General features: G+C 37.3%; 3 protein-coding genes across 3 annotated transcripts; 2 read left to right on the forward strand and 1 right to left on the reverse strand.

Annotated features, from left to right (window-relative positions):
• Nucleotides 1–2,566: 2,566 nt before the first annotated feature.
• Nucleotides 2,567–7,865, forward strand: LOC140780930 (calcium-transporting ATPase, endoplasmic reticulum-type). Its single transcript, XM_073126649.1, has 9 exons — nucleotides 2,567–2,705; nucleotides 2,833–4,319; nucleotides 4,655–4,760; nucleotides 4,838–4,959; nucleotides 5,439–5,717; nucleotides 5,841–6,224; nucleotides 6,537–6,646; nucleotides 6,720–6,948; nucleotides 7,153–7,865. Exons 2-9 carry the CDS (start codon nucleotides 2,961–2,963, stop codon nucleotides 7,711–7,713), a joined length of 3,150 nt encoding a protein of 1,049 aa, XP_072982750.1. The 5' UTR covers nucleotides 2,567–2,705; nucleotides 2,833–2,960; the 3' UTR covers nucleotides 7,714–7,865.
• Nucleotides 7,866–8,489: 624 nt separating this feature from the next.
• On the reverse strand, nucleotides 8,490–11,066 carry LOC140781969 (pentatricopeptide repeat-containing protein At3g16610-like). Its single transcript, XM_073128283.1, has one exon. It carries the CDS (start codon nucleotides 11,064–11,066, stop codon nucleotides 8,490–8,492), a length of 2,577 nt encoding a protein of 858 aa, XP_072984384.1.
• A 699-nt stretch (nucleotides 11,067–11,765) lies between these two features.
• LOC140782684 (uncharacterized) lies at nucleotides 11,766–16,538 on the forward strand. The gene is made up of 3 exons (XM_073129386.1): nucleotides 11,766–12,118; nucleotides 15,107–15,255; nucleotides 16,134–16,538. Exons 1-3 carry the CDS (start codon nucleotides 11,933–11,935, stop codon nucleotides 16,270–16,272), a joined length of 474 nt encoding a protein of 157 aa, XP_072985487.1. The 5' UTR covers nucleotides 11,766–11,932; the 3' UTR covers nucleotides 16,273–16,538.
• The last annotated feature ends 1,287 nt before the right edge of the window (nucleotides 16,539–17,825 follow it).

A 17,825-nucleotide genomic window follows, 5' to 3' on the forward strand; every position in this document is an offset into this window, starting at 1 on the left:
GTTCAGACCAAGCTATAAAAAAGAAATACAAATGTTAGAATTAATGAGATTATATTGGCATCAATAAAGTTACCAAATGACTAAAGTTTTCCTATCATTTTCAAATCAAATTGTACTTTTATAAAGAAAGAATTAAGTCTTTTCACATCCTCATTAATAATTGACTAATAAACACACATCATACTTGACCCAAAAAAAAAAAAAAAAAATTTCCTGTAACTAGTAACTATCATTAGATTTTAAGATGGATACCAACTACATGGTTGACTTTGTTTTTAATTGTGAGAAGATATTTTAGTTCAATGATCACCATAATTGTTAAATATTTCACTCAAAATAAAATGCCCTAATGGCAACTCCCTGATATGTTAAAATATGAACATTAGAATTTCCAAAAATTTTTGTCAAAGTATGAGTACTAGACAATTGGAATCTTAATGCAGTTCATATGGATCTTGTCAAAAGATATTAACTAACCAGTTGTACTTAATTTGTTTAAGCTTGGTTAACAATCATTGTCAAATATGTTAGTCCATACTCAAGTAGTGTTATGGTGTAATTAGATAGAGTATATAACTTTGTATCAAATTTCTTTTTAAAAAAAATACCATTTTAATAGTCAAAGATATTTATTGTCAGTATTATAAAGGATTGTTATAAGGGACAAGAAATATTTCCCTTTCATTGTGTACTTTAGAGAGTTATAGATAAATAAATTATAATGCATAATAAGGTTGTGAATGCTAATCAAATTATGTGTGCAATTTATAATCATGTTACATAGGACATCTTAATTATATAAAAAGGAAAATGGCTTGAATACTTTACATAATTAACTATATCTCTTAATTAACAAACTATTGTTTTATCTCATTGTTAGACTTATTAATATTTATTATCTTTTCATGTATTATATATTTATCCATAACATTTTAAGGAACTATAGCATTAACTGTAAACTGTTTTGATAAAGAGAATATAAGAGAAAATAAGGGTAGAGAAAGTTATGGATGAGAGGTAAATTTTAATTAGGAAAGAATTAAAGGGAAAAATAATGAGAGACAGAAGGGCTTCTAGCATTAATTTTTTGGGGAAAATATATTTTATCCCTTGTTACTACTTATTAGGTCAAATTTTAAAGTATCTTCCTAAATATATCGGAATCATTAGTTTATCGGTCAAAACTAATGGTAAAAATTAATTTTTATTATAAATATTAATTATTTAACTATTTTGTCATTTATACTATCTTATTCTAGAATATTTGTGAGAATGATCTAAATAATAATAATAATTTTATATTAGTTATTATAACAAAAGTATTTTAGTTTTTAATATTAAAATTAAGGTCATTCAGCCAGTTATATTAATATAGGTTAGAATTATATTATGAGTTTTAGCCTAATCACATAAGTATAAATTATATATATATATATATATATATATTGTATAACTAAGATACTCATCTTAAAATGTGAGTCACAATAAGTTTAAACTATGTACATATAACGCTTAAAATTTTTAATAAATATTAATTTAAATATTTATGTGAGAGTTAAATCGGACTGTTAACCTAACCTTTATTTCATCTCTCAAAGTGGGAATAAAGGAAAAAAAATCATCAAGATAGAATAATACAAGAAATTTATTTTCTCTTACTTTTTTGTTCACATTTTTTTATGAATAAAACTAATTATAGAATATATATATTACTATCTTCTTATTTTTATAATAATATCTTTATTTTGGAAATAATAATTCTTATATTTGATTGTATTATGGAATAAGAATGTAATAATTAATTTTGATGTGATATAAAGTAAACGAAAAGATAGAAAAAAAATATTTTATTTTTTTATAAAATTATCATAAATACTTTTTAATTTAATATCGTTAGTAATTAAGTTGGTATGTCATATAAGATATAATTTTGATATTAGTGTTTGTATAGTTATTATTTAGAATAAGGAGTTGTATCTCAAAATTAAAAAAAAAATTAATTTTGAAATGAATTAATAATAGTGAGAAATTTTCAGTGTTTTTTAATATGGAATGTAACAAAAGACGTAGTTTTGAAGTTTCTCAGCAAACAAAGTGGGACCCACCCGACGTATACGTGGCAACTATACTGGAAAGACCCGATTACCCGGAGAGAGCGGGTCCCACAACCAGAAGAGTCAAAACTCTTTTGTCTTCTGGAGTCCCGAGTCCCGAGTCCCGAGTCGCGAATCCCGTAGGCCGTAGGCCATAGGCTGTAGCTCCCGATCGAGGTGGAATTCCAAATCCAAATCCAAATCCAAATCCGAAGCCCCCACCACCTCTCTTCCTCTCCTTTCTCTCTCGCTCACTCCCGCTTTTTCTCGATATAGATGCTTTGCTTCCATCCCAAGCGAAGCCAACGAGCGAACCTTCTTCTCATTCCATATTCCTCCAAACTAGGGAGAGAAGAGAAGCCTCCTCTCTCCTCCTCTCTTTCTCTCTCTCTCTCTCTCGCGCGCGCGATTCGATTCCTTACTCTTTTGTCTCCTTCCCCCTATCTTTTTGTTTTTGCCCACTCGCTTCACTCTCTCTACACTCTGAGCTCGCGCTGCAGCGCTTCCGAGGCTCCATTTTGGTTTCTCTTGGGCTTAGCGTGACGGTTGTCGTTGGGTTTCTCTAAAAGTGGTGGTTTTCTTTCCATTTGGGCGGTTCCTGCTGAAGGAAAGGTGGTTGCTTTTTGTTGTTTATTTTTGTATCTTTTGATATATATATATATATATATATATATATATATATTTCTTTTCTCCTCCATTCTTTTCGTCTCAAAAAGAAGATCTTTTTCTCGACTCGCAGGTGAGATTTGGGTAGTGAGGTCCGTCCTATATGCTGCTAAAGGTCTCTTCCTGCTCGAGTTTATGCCTGTTTGAAGCAACAGCAGAATAGAATTTGGAGTGGGTGGTGGTGCGTGACGTATTTGGATCATGGAAGAGAAGCCATTTCCTGCATGGGCTTGGTCTGTGGAGCAGTGCTTGAACGAATACAGAGTAAAATTAGATAAGGGTCTGAGCTCCTTTGAAGTCGACAACCGGCGGGAGCGATGCGGATGGAATGAACTCAAGAAAGAGAAGGGAAAGCCCTTGTGGTGTCTCGTCTTGGAGCAGTTCGACGATGTTCTCGTCAAGATTCTCCTTGTCGCGGCTTTTATCTCCTTCGCTCTTGCCTACCTACAGGGGAGCGAGTCCGGGCATGCAGGGTTCGAGGTCTATGTCGAACCATTTGTTATCGTCTTGATTCTTGTTCTTAACGCCATTGTGGGAGTTTGGCAGGAGACCAATGCTGAAAAGGCTCTTGAGGCGCTGAAGGAAATGCAATGCGAGAATGCCAAGGTTCGCAGGGATGGATACGATGTCCCGGAGTTGCCCGCACGGGAGCTAGTCCCCGGTGACATTGTAGAACTGAGGGTTGGAGATAAGGTCCCCGCTGATATGAGAATAGCGACCCTTAAGACCTCAACCTTGAGGGTGGAGCAAAGCTCGTTGACCGGAGAGAGCATGCCGGTTATCAAGGGGACGAACCCTGTGTTTATTGATGACTGTGAATTGCAGGCAAAGGAGTGTATGCTCTTCTCAGGGACAACAATTGTGAATGGAAGCTGTGTTTGTATCGTCACCAGCATTGGTATGAGTACTGAAATAGGAAAAATTCAGACTCAGATTCATGAAGCCTCACTTGAGGAGGATGACACTCCTCTGAAGAAGAAATTGGATGAGTTTGGTGGAAAGCTGACTACCATAATTGGAATGATATGCCTTATAGTTTGGGCCATCAACTACAGAAATTTTCTTACTTGGGATGCTAATGGATCCCTGTGGAACTTCCGGTTCTCTTTCGAAAAATGCACATATTATTTTAAGACAGCGGTCGCACTCGCTGTGGCGGCTATTCCCGAGGGCCTTCCGGCTGTGATCACTACTTGTTTGGCTTTGGGTACCAGGAAGATGGCAAAGAAGAATGCAATTGTAAGGAAGCTTCCTAGTGTGGAGACCTTAGGATGTACAACTGTAATCTGCTCAGATAAGACAGGAACACTAACTACCAACCAGATGTCTGTCAATGTATTTTTCACACTTGGTGGGGAGCCGACGATTTCCCGCATGTTCCATGTGGAGGGTACAACGTACAATCCCAAGGATGGAGGAATCACTGGATGGAGCTACAACAACATGGATACAAGCTTGCAAATTTTAGCACAGATATGTGCAATCTGCAATGATGCTGGGATTTATTGCAATGACTATCTTTTCCGAGCCACCGGATTGCCCACTGAAGCAGCTCTCAAGGTGGTTATTTATTTTCTTCTTATGTTTTCAACATACATAAGTACTCTCCTATACTCTGATTGCATATTAGGCAGATGATTTACTCATGCCTATATTAGTCTCCACTTTTGGACTATATATAATCTCTTAAAAGTTAAGTTTTAACCTGTGACCATGATTTCCTTCATTATTATTGAACATCACTGTGAAAGAAAATATTCCTTGTTCAGAGGATTTCGGAGAGAAGATTTTCTCCAACTGTAACTGTCAATCTATAATATTTATTTTAAAAGAATTTCCTAGTTAAATTTAGCAATTGCTGTCTCCAGTGACTGAGTCCATCTTTTTGGTAAAAGGTACTGGTTGAGAAGATGGGAGTTCCAGATACAAAGGCAAGGAGCAGAATCCGTGATGCACCATTTGCTTCTGACTATTCCAATGATCGCAACTGTGTAAAATTAGGTGAGTAGAAACCCAATGTTTATATGCCATTCGATGATATATTATGAGAACTTGTTGCTCATATCTGCTATAAATAGGCTGCTGCGACTGGTGGATAAAGAGATCGAGCAGGATTGCCACTTTGGAGTTTGACAGAGTTCGTAAATCGATGAGCGTTATTGTCCACGAACCAACTGGGAGTAATCGTCTTCTTGTAAAGGTGTTCTATACGTTTTGATTACACCTGCTTGAATTAGATATATTTACAGTTAGGAATGTGTTTAAGGATTTCTCATTTTATAGCCTGAAGTTCTTTGTCATATTGCAAGCTCTTAGATTCTTAAAAAAATTACTTCTAATTCATAAACTATATTTCTTTCTTCCCAACAGTAATAAGGCCCTGTCGGATGCTTTTCCCTGTAACTTTGAAGAGTGGATTATGAGTATCCAAGCTCATCAGAAAGTTGTTGAATCACATAAATATTTTCTACGATCATTAAATGAATTCTGTTATAAGATTATGGGTCACAAATAAGACATGCTCTTGCGGTTGAAAGTTGGGATATATTATATTCTGGAGCATTTGAACTTTTTAATTGGGAAAGAAATTAGAGAAAAGTTGTTCTTAGTCACTGTGGATTCTTTAGCTTTTTTCATTTTAATACCTCGGTTATTGGATCTAAACTTGATGTTTTTCAGGGCGCTGTTGAGACTATTCTGGAGAGAAGTTCATTTGCTCAGCTTGCAGATGGGTCCGTTGTTCCATTGGATGAACCATGTAGGCAGTTGATTATGTTGAACGTCATAGAGATGAGTTCAAAAGGCTTGCGCTGCTTGGGATTTGCATTCAAAGATGACTTGGGAGAGTTCTCAGATTACTATGCAAACACTCATCCTGCTCACAGAAAGTTGCTTGACCCGGCTAACTACTCTGAAATTGAAAGTGATCTAATTTTTGTTGGAGTTGTTGGTCTAAGGGTGTGTTTTCCTTGCTACTGTCTCATTCTTTCCAGCATCCTTTAGCCTCATCATTTGAATTATTACGAAACTCTGACCACTTTTGCTTACTCACTAACAAGGACAATGCTGCAACTTGAATAGGACCCTCCTCGGGATGAAGTGCACAGGGCGATTGATGATTGTAGAGGTGCTGGTATAAAAGTTATAGTAATAACTGGTGATAACAAGTCCACAGCTGAGGCAATCTGCAAGGAAATAGGCTTATTTCCTACACTGACAAGCCTCAAAGATAAAAGCTTCACCGGTAAAGAGTTTGCAGCTCTTCCATTATCTAAGCAAATTGAAGTCGTATCAATGCCCGGAGCCGTAGTATTCTCTCGTGCTGAGCCAAGACATAAGCAAGATATTGTGCGTCTGCTGAAAGAAATGGGGGAGATTGTTGCCATGACCGGAGATGGTGTTAATGATGCACCTGCCCTGAAACTAGCTGACATTGGAATTGCCATGGGTGTCACTGGAACCGAGGTAAGGATGATTTCTAATTAAATATGCCTTTTCTTTTACCCAACTGGATCTTGTTGAACCTTTGGTTTTTGGTTTATTTGTTATAAAGCATGTTTCTTTCTTCTTCTTTTTTGTCTAAATAATATTTTTGTTCTCCGCCATATATCAAACTAGTAGTTCACTGTAGAAAAGTTTCATCGATGTCTATTGCAATGAATAATTATCCATCATTTGCTTACACTTTACAATGTCAACTTTACATATTTGTAAGGTCCTCGGTTGGCAGCTGCAGAGGATTGCCGCAATGGTTTTGATAATAGATTTCTATTTCAGGTCGCGAAGCAGGCTGCTGATATGGTTCTTGCAGACGATAATTTCAGTACAATTGTCTCAGCTGTTGCAGAGGGGCGTTCTATCTACGATAACATGAAATCTTTCATTAGGTAATTTACGATTGATTTCTAGTCCTTTCACTTCTATTGAAGACATACTTAGAATTATTTTTCTCTCATGCAGATACATGATATCATCTAATATTGGAGAAGTATTCTCTATTTTTCTTACTGCTGCACTTGGCATACCTGAATGCCTAATTCCAGTTCAGCTCCTTTGGGTCAACTTGGTGACCGATGGTCCTCCAGCGACGGCCCTCGGTTTCAACCCTGCTGACATTGATATCATGCACAAACCACCACGCAAGAGCAATGATGCTCTCATCAACTCTTGGGTTCTCTTCCGTTATCTGGTGAGCTTAATGGCCACAATAATCAGCACTGATACTAAGTAGTGCCAAGTTATATAGCAAAGAAATCCATCATTCTAGTTGCATCCTCTAGTTCCAATTTTTCTTTGTAACGTCACTATAATCATATTGTTTTGATCCTTCAAAGTTGGAAGCCAACTCTTTGGCATTAGTACTGATATATTTCTTGCTCTTTTTCTGCATTAGGTAATTGGTTCATATGTGGGAATGGCAACTGTTGGTATCTTCATTCTGTGGTACACTCAGCCCTCCTTCATGGGCATTGATCTATCAAGCGATGGCCATACATTAGTCTCCCTAGCCGAGCTCCGCTCATGGAGAGATTGCCCCACATGGACAGATTTCTCGCCGGATCCTTTCTTGGCCGGCGACCGCGTAATATCTTTGGCAGACCCCTGTGAGTACTTCACTGTCGGAAAAGTCAAGGCGATGACTCTATCCCTCTCTGTTTTGGTAGCAATCGAAATGTTCAACTCTCTCAATGCTCTGTCAGAAGACAACAGCTTACTGCGGATGCCTCCATGGAAGAACCCTTGGCTTCTTGTGGCAATGCTAGTTTCTTTTGGCCTCCATCTTCTCATTCTCTATGTTCCCTTCCTAGCCAGTGTTTTCGGCATTGTGCCGTTGAGCCTGAATGAGTGGCTTCTGGTCATCTTGATTTCAGCTCCAGTGGTGCTCATTGACGAGACACTCAAGTACATAGGGAGGAGGCAATTGTGCAGTAATCAGAAGTATAAAGCCATATAGAAACATCCAAAGTCTCAAAGAAAGTGCTGATTGAAGATACTATAGCTACTATCATACTTTAACACTTGTGACATTGTACAGATAAAATGTTCTGTTCGATATATCCTTGTATTTACAATTTATTCTGGAGTCCATGTTCATTTTAAGGTTCACTTGTATTACGTCTGCCACTCCTTTCTTTTTGAAAATGACCTGTCTAAAATTTAGCATAAATCCAATAGTTTACAATGAGTTTAAGCTAAAACCACATGGCGACTGGTTCTATGAAAGAAGTGCTATGCAATAAGATTCAGCTCATGGAATAGAAAACTTTTACACATCGACTACAGAATAATTCTGGAAGTCTTCTCCAACCTGGAGTGAATAAGTTACAGATAACCAGCAAGGTGTCTCATTCTTCTGTGGATCACAAACAACGGAAAGCAAAGTCTATCTCAGACTTGCACTGAACTTCACATACACGTAAGTCTCAAGATTTAGGAAGCCAAATTATATTGAACATATACATTTATCTACACTTTTTTGGAAGTCAGAAACTGTAACCTTTTGTTTTGTCTATTGATGCCACCCCAAACTTATGCCACATACAATCATTTCTTATTCTGCCTTTTCTAGTAATCTGACCTTGCTGTTCGGTATCTGCTTTTGGTTCCTAATGAATGGAAACAGGGGTCAAGTTTCTCTCCCCAAAAAGTAAAACTTGCTGAAGATTCCTTCATGAATCAACTGTAGAAAGATTGAATATTGTGGCTGGAAGCTGTCGAGCATATAGGCTACTAAGCAATCTCTGCCATTTCATCATGTCTCGTCATATGATAATTCAATGACTCCAAGGTAGCATAAACTTTACTCGTTTGTCTGTGAGATTTATCACCCGCAAGAAACAAATGAACCTTGTCGTGTACTTCAATCCAGCTACATCCTGGGCTCTTATGCATCCTTTTGTCTTTAATTATATGCCGTGTTCTCGTTAAGTCATCCCATCTACCGGCCAGGGCATATAAGTTTGCCAACAAGATATAGTTTGCTACATTTCCTTCTTCCAATTCAAGAAGCCTATTTGCTGCAATCTCTCCTAATTGTACATTGCAATGAGTGACACAGCCACTAAGCAGTGCAGCCCATACCACAGCATCAAGCTTCATTGGCATATTTTGAATAAGCTCATATGCTTCATTTAGCTGCCCAGCACGACTAAGAAGATCAACCATGCATGTGTAGTGCTTCAGATCAGGTTTTATATCATAACATGTCATCAGATTGAAATAGAAATGGCCTTCCTCGACTACTCCACCATGAACACACGAAGACAAAACAGATAGGAAGGTAATTTCATCAGGTCTAATTCCATATTGTATCAACTGACTGAAGAGTGCAAGGCCTTCCTCTCCAAGTCCATGCATTGCAAACCCTGCAAGCATAGTATTGTAAGACACCAGATTGTGCTTCCATATCCTGTGAAATGATAGTATTCCTAGTCTAATGTCCCCACATTTGCAATACATGTCCACAAGGGCTGCCCCAATGTGGACATCCGAGTCATAGCCACATCTAATTGAGTATGCATGGACTTGCTTCCCTCGCCCAATGGATACCAATCTTGAACAAATAGGTAAGATCATTCCAATTGTATAAATATCAGGTCGTAACATTTCAGATTGCAATCTGCAAAACATATGCAAAGCCAATTCGTTCTGCCCATTCTCCATGCAACCTGCAATCATTCCATTCCATGTATAGATATTTGGTTCAAACCCATCCTCTCTCATCAAAGCAAGCAGCTCCAGGGAACGGCTCAGTTTGCCAGCCTGAGCAAAGCCGGATATCAACATATTCCATGTCACTGTGTTCCTTTCTGTTATGCCACCAAAAGCCAATTCAGCAGCAACTAAATCTTGGCACTGAGAGTATAGTTCTACCAGTGCAGCACCCACAAAAGGATTTGTGTGCAGGCCTCTGGCTATTGCATAGGAGTGTATCTCCTTTCCCTGTCCGAGTCTACCCAAGGCTGAACAGGCTGACAAGCTGCTTCCCAAGTTGAAGGAGTCAGATTCAATGCCTTTCTCTTTGTTCATGTGGCTAAACATCTCTAAAGCTTCATCAAACTTCTCATTATCAACAAAACCAGAAATCATCGAATTCCATGAGATTGCATCCCTCTTGACTCCGTCAAGTTCCATACAACCAAACAGCTCCTTGGCCTTCTCTAACTCATTATTCTCACAATACCCAACTAACATAGTATTATATGACACCAGATTTCTTACTGAGAACCTCAAGAAGAGCACCTCGGCAGCAAGCATATGATTGCACCTCCTATACACATCAACTAGTCCATTAACAATAAAAGCATTTGACATGAGCTCATGCCTCACAATATAGCCATGCATTTCCTTGCCAATATTGAGCAATTCTAGCCTCCCGCAAGCAGGCAAGACACCAGCCAAGGTCTGAGCATTTGGATTAATGCTGGAATCTATCATTCTACCAAGTAGCTCAAGGGCCTCTTTATCATAACCATTCTGAGCAAAACCTCCAATTGCTGCACTCCATGAGACAAGGTTAGGTTTAACAGCATCTGACTGCTGCATGCTCTCTAAAACCTTTAATGCCTCAAAGACCATTCCATTGGCAGCACATCCATTGATGACAGAATTCCATGAAACACAATCTGTTTCTGGCATCCCCTCCAATACCCTTATAGCCTCATCCACGAAGCCGCATTTGCCATACATGTCAATCAGAGCATTGCCAACATACAAATTCGAATCAAAGCCTTTTTTCAAAACAAAACCATGTAGTGCCTTCCCTAACTCCAGTGAGCCAAGTCCACCGCAAGCCTTCAAGGCTACCGGAAATATGAAGAATTCCAACTCAACTTCCACAGATATCAGCTCCAAAAAAACAAAAATGGCTTCTTCCAAAAACCCATGATCGACAATTACGGTTAAAATTCCAACCCACGAGTACATAGTTCTATGAGGCATTTTGTCAAACAGCAAGCGAGCAACCTCAACAGTGGAGCATCTACCATACATGATCAGTATTCTCGTTTCGAGGAACTCACGACAAGCACAGAAACCTCTCTTGAAGGCATGGGCGTGTATCTGACGGCCAAAGAAGGGACAGTCGCAGGAATCAATGGCAGATGCGTAATCGGATGTGTCATTGAGAAGAAGAGTTCTGTTTCTTTGGGTTGAGGGAGTAGGGAGTGGAAATGTTCGACTCTTAAGAAGCAACTGTTGATTAGAAGACAATGTATTGGTTTTATGGCGGTCCCCATGAGCGTGGAGATAAGCTGTTCTTGGATGTTGAGTTATAGGTGACAAAGGAAGAGGAATTGAGGCTGCCATCCACATGCTTGAAGAAATGCCTTAGCGTTAGCGACGACCGCCTATATTTTAATTCCATTGCGGAAAAGAGGCAGGAAAAGAATTAAAAAACTCCTCCATTTTTTGTCATATTTGCAAATCGCCATCTCCTTCTGGAAGTATGCTCAAGACTGCCATTGATTTATTCAAAATGATTAAATGAATGATACCAGCTAATGCGTCCTTCAGAATATATTCTTGCATTGTGACAAAAAAACATTAGAGAATAAACTAACATATTATTCACAAAGATATAATATAATTAATTCTTTTAATAATTTTAAGAATAATTTTATTTAGACCCTTCTAAACCATCCTCATTTTTGCACACACTTTCGAAACTTTTTTTTACTATATACATCCTCTAATTCAAAAATCTTTCTAATCTAATTTAAGGAGATATATATATATATATATATTTATCTTAATTTAGAGAGCGTATATGAGTAATTAAAAAGTTCAGAGAATATGTGCGTAAAATAGTAAATTATTATTATTTATATAAAAAGCACTCAAATTTATACAAAATTGAATACCAATTACTTATTTTATTTATATATTTTAATTTAATTTCAAAATTTACAAAGTCTTTTATTATTCCTTTATATGTTTATTTATTTCCGTGGTTTATTTTCACATGAATTTAGAGCTACGTATACTTATGATTTATCTCTATCTTTTGTCTTCGTTCTTATAACTACTAGGCCAGAGGCAATCAATAATAGCCGCTGTAACCCCACTAAAAAGGTCTCTTTTTTATTTTTACCCCTTGCTCGATCGATACATCTCTCTCGAATCTTCAGCGTCGCTTCCTCAGAGGAGAATTCCAGTAGAGGAGGACTAAGGTGATGGCGAAGCTCTACGTGCAGGCGGTGCCGCCGCCGGATCTGAACAAGAACACGGAGTGGTTCATGTACCCCGGTGTTTGGACCACGTACATCCTAATCCTCTTCTTCTCGTGGCTTCTCGTCCTCTCCATCCTCGGATGCACTCCCGGCATGGCCTGGACCATCGTCAACCTCTCCCATTTCGCCGTACGCCCCTCTTGCTCGCTCTATGATTACTTTTCTGTTTGGTAGAATAGGTACCGCATGGTGATGAATTTAAGGATTATCGATGAATTTGTTCGTTTCCTTTTGTTCGTTATGTTACTTTCTTGGGATTCCGTCTTGTTTTGGATTCTCGACCTATTTGATTCTGTTTCTCTCTGAAGTTTGATATTGGGCTTCTGAGATTGGATGATCTGATAGTTGGGTTGAGGTAATTGATTGGGACAACCCAAGGGGTATTCACATTTCTACATGGATGGCTGGTAAAAGAAGCTCCTTTTGTTTGTTTCTTTGTATGGAACTGATAAAGAACAAATTATGCGGCTTATGCTTGATAGAGAAATAAAGATGTGATCTTGAAAAATTTTGTGCAATTAGGCCACTTAACGGACTACTTTGATGCTGAAGTACTCATTAAATTCTTGTTTGGAGGATGACTCACAGGCTTGCTTTGCTTCATGCTAGTTGACGGGCTTTGATAACTTTCTCAAGCCATTAGTTTAATAATAAACTTCCCATGTCCTTGAAGAATCATGCCATGAGTCCGTTCTCTGTTACTTGATTGTGTGAATCTAGAGATGCTATGGCAGACTTAAACCGTCTTTTATTTTATGGTGAATCAGTACAGATTATTTTATGGTGAGTTCATGATCTATTACTTGATGTTGTGAATCTGGAGATTCTATAAAAGACTTAAACCATCACCTATTTTATGGTGAATCAGATCAGTTATAAGGAAGTTGATATTCTTATATTCTTTTAGATGGAAGTGAGTTCCGTAGCTACGAAGGTCCGTAACAAAAGGGAGAGCTTACTGTACTTTAAATGAACTTTAAATGGTGTAACGTGGAAGACAATCAAAGTTCTTAAGGCCTTTAGATAATATTGTTCCTGCAGAAGAAATTTATTGGCGATTATGAGTATGATGTGAACAGTTTAACATGTTTGATTTCTTGAGGGTTTAATGACAAAACTCTATTTGGAGATTTTTGTTCCCCTTAGATTCTTATGGACAGATTTGAATTGAGAACATCACTATTTTAGGTTGTCTTTTGATATTCTCACTTTTGCATTGCATTCATTTTTACTACTGATTGCTAGTTGCATGATACTGGATTTAGAGGCTTCCCTTCATATGGGTTTCTTCACCAAATTCTGTGGCATACCTTGCATATGATTTAAATTTTCCTTTCATTCCTTATGTGCTCTCATCTGTCAATATAATTTATGGAGAGTAAAAGTTTCTGTAGAGTTGATATACTGCTATATTTATACATATATATGAAGTATCTAAAAGTGAAAAATGCGTAAAAATTTGTTGGAATTGCAATCAATATCAGCTTTACAAACACCTAACTCATTGGTCAGCCAAAAATTGCACTTGCTTACTACTATATGTAGTTATTTATAAGGCTTAATTATATTTTTCATTCCATTCATGTACTTTGGCTTAGTGCCTTCCTATATTATAAAAACTTACAAATTGCTCTCTAGATTTTTGAAAACTTATAACTCCTTAGATGCAGTTAATAAATACTTTAAAATTACCTCTCTAATCTCTGTCCCTCTATGGTTGGAGAGACCACCAGCACCAGCACCACCTCCACCTTCCCCCAGCTCCAAATCCTCTTTCCTGACCAACTCCACCACCAAGTCCACCACCTCCTCCTCCATATCCTCCACCATCTCCTACCTAACTACCAGCACCAGCACCAGCACCAGCACCTCCTCTAGCTCCAAACCCTCTTCCATAACCACCACCACCACGTAGTCCTCGCCACAGCTGCCATCAAATCGTCCACCAATGCCACCACAAAATCCTTCACTACCATCAAACCCACCACTTCAACACCTACCAAAGCTGCATCCAAGACCAAATGGACCCCCCACACCCAACCCCGAGCCGGTCAAAATTAGCTCCAACAACTCCACCCAATTGGGTGGCAAAACACCTCTCATGCGTTCATTACCTGTGCCCCAAACCAATGTTCATCTCGATCTCCTTATATAGGCATGCAGAGCAATCAAGGAGTTGTTCTTCTTCTTGTTTCACTCTCCACTGGGCAGCATTTAATAGTTGAGGAGCTAGGAGAAACATTGGTCGACTTTTTAAGACCACATACATTTCGATGGAGATTGAGCTTGAGATGATTGGTTTTATTTAATGACAACACACATCTTCAATTGATGGGTTGGTGTTGCTGCTACGTCTACTAAAAGCCATGTGAGGAAACACAAAAGATGGAGATATGGGTAGGGAAGTGGAGTGATGGGATGAAGAAGTTGAGGGCTTGAAAAAAAAAAGAGCGCAAGCCCTCTTTAGGTCAGCTTGAGGAAGAGGATAGAAAAAAATTGTTCAAAAAGAATACTTTCCCACCTTAATGAGGGTAATTGTGTCTATATAAAAGTAGAACTTATTATTAACATGTTTAGCATGTGACTTTTAGCTCACGGTAGGCTAACAGATGGTTTAGTTATAGGTTTTTAAAACCAAGGAGCAATTTGTACGTTTTTATAGTATAAGGGATAAAGTGATATTAAATCAAAATATAGAAGAACAAAACATAATTAAGCCTATTTATAATTTACTATATATGCATGCTATCAAATAATTGGAAGGCATGAATCAGGGTGCTTTTCCTTTGACTGAATAAATGTCTGAAAGAATTTTAAGGAATTTGTTCTTTATTTTGTTTGTGGAATAGTTGTTTGAACATTGAGTTACAATTGATCGACTTTTTATGTTGTATTCACTTATTGTTGCTTCCTTATAATTCAATGTACTTTTCACAAGGTAATTTATTTCATTACTATTGGAAGGACAGATGGTAACTGAAATTATTTTGATATATGGCTTTGCTTCCTAAATTTCATAAATGTTTTTTTCCCCTTGCATGGTTATCTGGTTGAGTACAGCCTCTATCCTTGCTCCTTCCTAGATCCTATAGGTTTACTTATGGTATTATATTTCAGATCACATATCACTTTTTCCATTGGAAGAAAGGAACACCATTTGCGGATGACCAGGGTATGTACAACACATTGACCTGGTGGGAGCAAATGGACAACGGCAAGCAGCTTACTCGTAATAGGAAATTTTTGACTGTGGTCCCTGTGGTTCTGTAAGAAATTTTTCGTCATCCTTTTCCTTTGTTCTGCAGTTTTAGGCTTGAAAATTTTGAAATGAATTATTTGCATAATGATGCCTCACTATTAAGCATGGAATATGTATTTTCCACAATAATTTCATCTTCTACTTTATACTAGTTAATCCATTTGCATTTTCAGAGGTAATTCTGGTAAAGAAATATATGTCTCACTTGAAAAGAGTAGAGAACATTTTTCTTTCTTTGTTGAAGATAAGGATGACAAAAGGCATATAAAAGAGCAATAGGTAAAATGTAATTGCAGAGGTATAAAAGGCTTACTGTAAGTCCAATTTTGTCTTTCTCACTTTTTAGGTCCACAGCTATGCCAATGTTTGGATGTCAAACTGTTACTTGGCTAAAGTTTAACTTCTTCAAATTTGTACCTTCAGATTAGAACAATATAATTTGTTAACTTTTTAATTAAGCCATACAGCTATGCCAATGTAATTTAGTTATGTAAATAATGGTGTATTTTTATTGGTCAGACTAAATTTCTTTTGTTTAGGTATGCACATGTTGCACTTGTTGTGATCCTAGCCTGTAGCAATTATGGCATGAGCTCCAGGACAGCTATTTTTCATCTATTTGTATGATCCTTTCTGTTTTAAGTTTGTCAAAGCAGTATGCATATTTCTCTTTTTTGTCTGTGGACAGAGAAACTTTTTGTCAAAGTTTGAGCCTACTTTTGCACATGTAAGAACATAAGCTTCCAATCCGCGATAGTGTTGCAATCCGTGTTCTTGTACTATGATTCCATATTATGCCTGCCGAACTCACCTTTAAAGTCAGAGTTGGAGCCTCAATCAACTAACAGATATATTGACCAATTACCTTGTGTTCCTTTCCGGCAGGTACTTGATAGCTTCACACACAACAGACTACAGACATCCAATGCTTTTCCTCAACACCCTTGCAGTGATTGTGCTCGTTGTTGCCAAATTGCCTAACATGCACAAGGTCCGCATCTTTGGAATAAATGCAGGCAACTGAGACTGCTCGTTATATAGTTTGTGGATATCTATTGTCTTGATTACTAGATGCCGATAACTTATTGAATGGGCCAGAATGGAGGAACAATGACTAGCACTTGAAGTCATCAGTAGAAGTTTGTAACTTTTGTACAGAAATCACTTAAAGAACCTGTAAATGATGAACTGCTGCCTCTGAAATTTGTCTGTATACTGCTTTGTTGCTAAAACTTGTTGGAGTGCTACAATGTAAGCTTTCTCCTTCTATGACTTGTTTCTTTCAAATAAGTAGTCTCATGCTTAATGGATTGCAAGTAATCTTTGTTGGTAATCGAAGCTTGGTTGCTGAAATTATGACAAGAAGCACTATCTTCCATGATTGCATGAACTTATTAGGGATGTTCCTTGGGAGAGGATTGGCATGGAACTAGGGTGGTGTACTTATTTCTTATGAAGTACTGCAGTGAAATTAAGAAAGATTTTCATTAAAATATACGTATATATATATATATATATAGCAAGTTTTATATAAAATTTCAATTATGTACCTCATGCAATGCTGTTTCACCATTGGACTTTGCTATTAGTAAGAATTGGATGGCAGAGTTGCTGACTCCTTGTTCCCTCTATAAATGTACTACAAACTTTTATTATATAATTACCACTAAAAATACCTTTTTAGCGTAATATTCATAATATAATACTATTAAAGTTAACAAATACATGTAAATAACTAAAATTACTTCTTTTCTTTTTAAGTTTAGAATGTAAAATATTTATTAAAAAAAATTATCTCTAAAAAAAGATATTTTCGTTGTTTCTATAATTTTAAATTAATTTAAAGAAATAATATTTTCGAAAGTGTACAATGTTATCGAATAATTTTGGTGGTAATTATAATATTTTAAAAAGTCTTCTGCCGTAATTATATAAAAAAAAAAACTTAGGCTAAAGTATAGTAACTATGAAGCAATGCTAAAAACATTAAGGAGGTGGGGTGTTGCATCCCATTTATGATCACAGCAACTAAAAACAAGCTAAAATTAATGCCTCCACCTAGTTTGCTAGGAACCTCGGAAATATAAGAAAAATACGAAAGAACAGCAAACCGACAAAACTAGAGGTATGGGCACAAAGACTAGATCTGTGAGAGGACCACTTGGTTTCAAGCATGCATTATTCGGTACAAGAGCCACAGCCCACAACCCCTCTCCAGGTCTCCCTCCCTAATAGTATATTATAAGCATCATAATCACATCCAAACAGGCTTAATGGAGTTAATAATTAGAGTTAAACTATTAACACGCATCCCGAGGGGAATGTTTTTGTGGGCTCCACCTCTCCTCAGAAAAGGAGGGATGGGTGGATGGATGGATGCATGGGGATGTGGAGTTGCTTGCGAGTTTTATTATAAAATAAAAGAAGAAAAGCCATGGATGGATGGATGGATGGTAATTAATCCTACATGGAAATGGTATGAGTGGGTGCAGGAATGATTAGGTGAGGAAGAAATTTTGGTTGGGCAGGTGAAACTGGTCTTCAAACCACCCATGGAAAGGCAAGATGGGTGAAAGA

This window comes from Typha latifolia, chromosome 2, assembly GCF_019914945.1.
Source record: "Typha latifolia isolate L0001 chromosome 2, TyphaL0001v2, whole genome shotgun sequence".
NCBI lineage: Eukaryota > Viridiplantae > Streptophyta > Magnoliopsida > Poales > Typhaceae > Typha > Typha latifolia.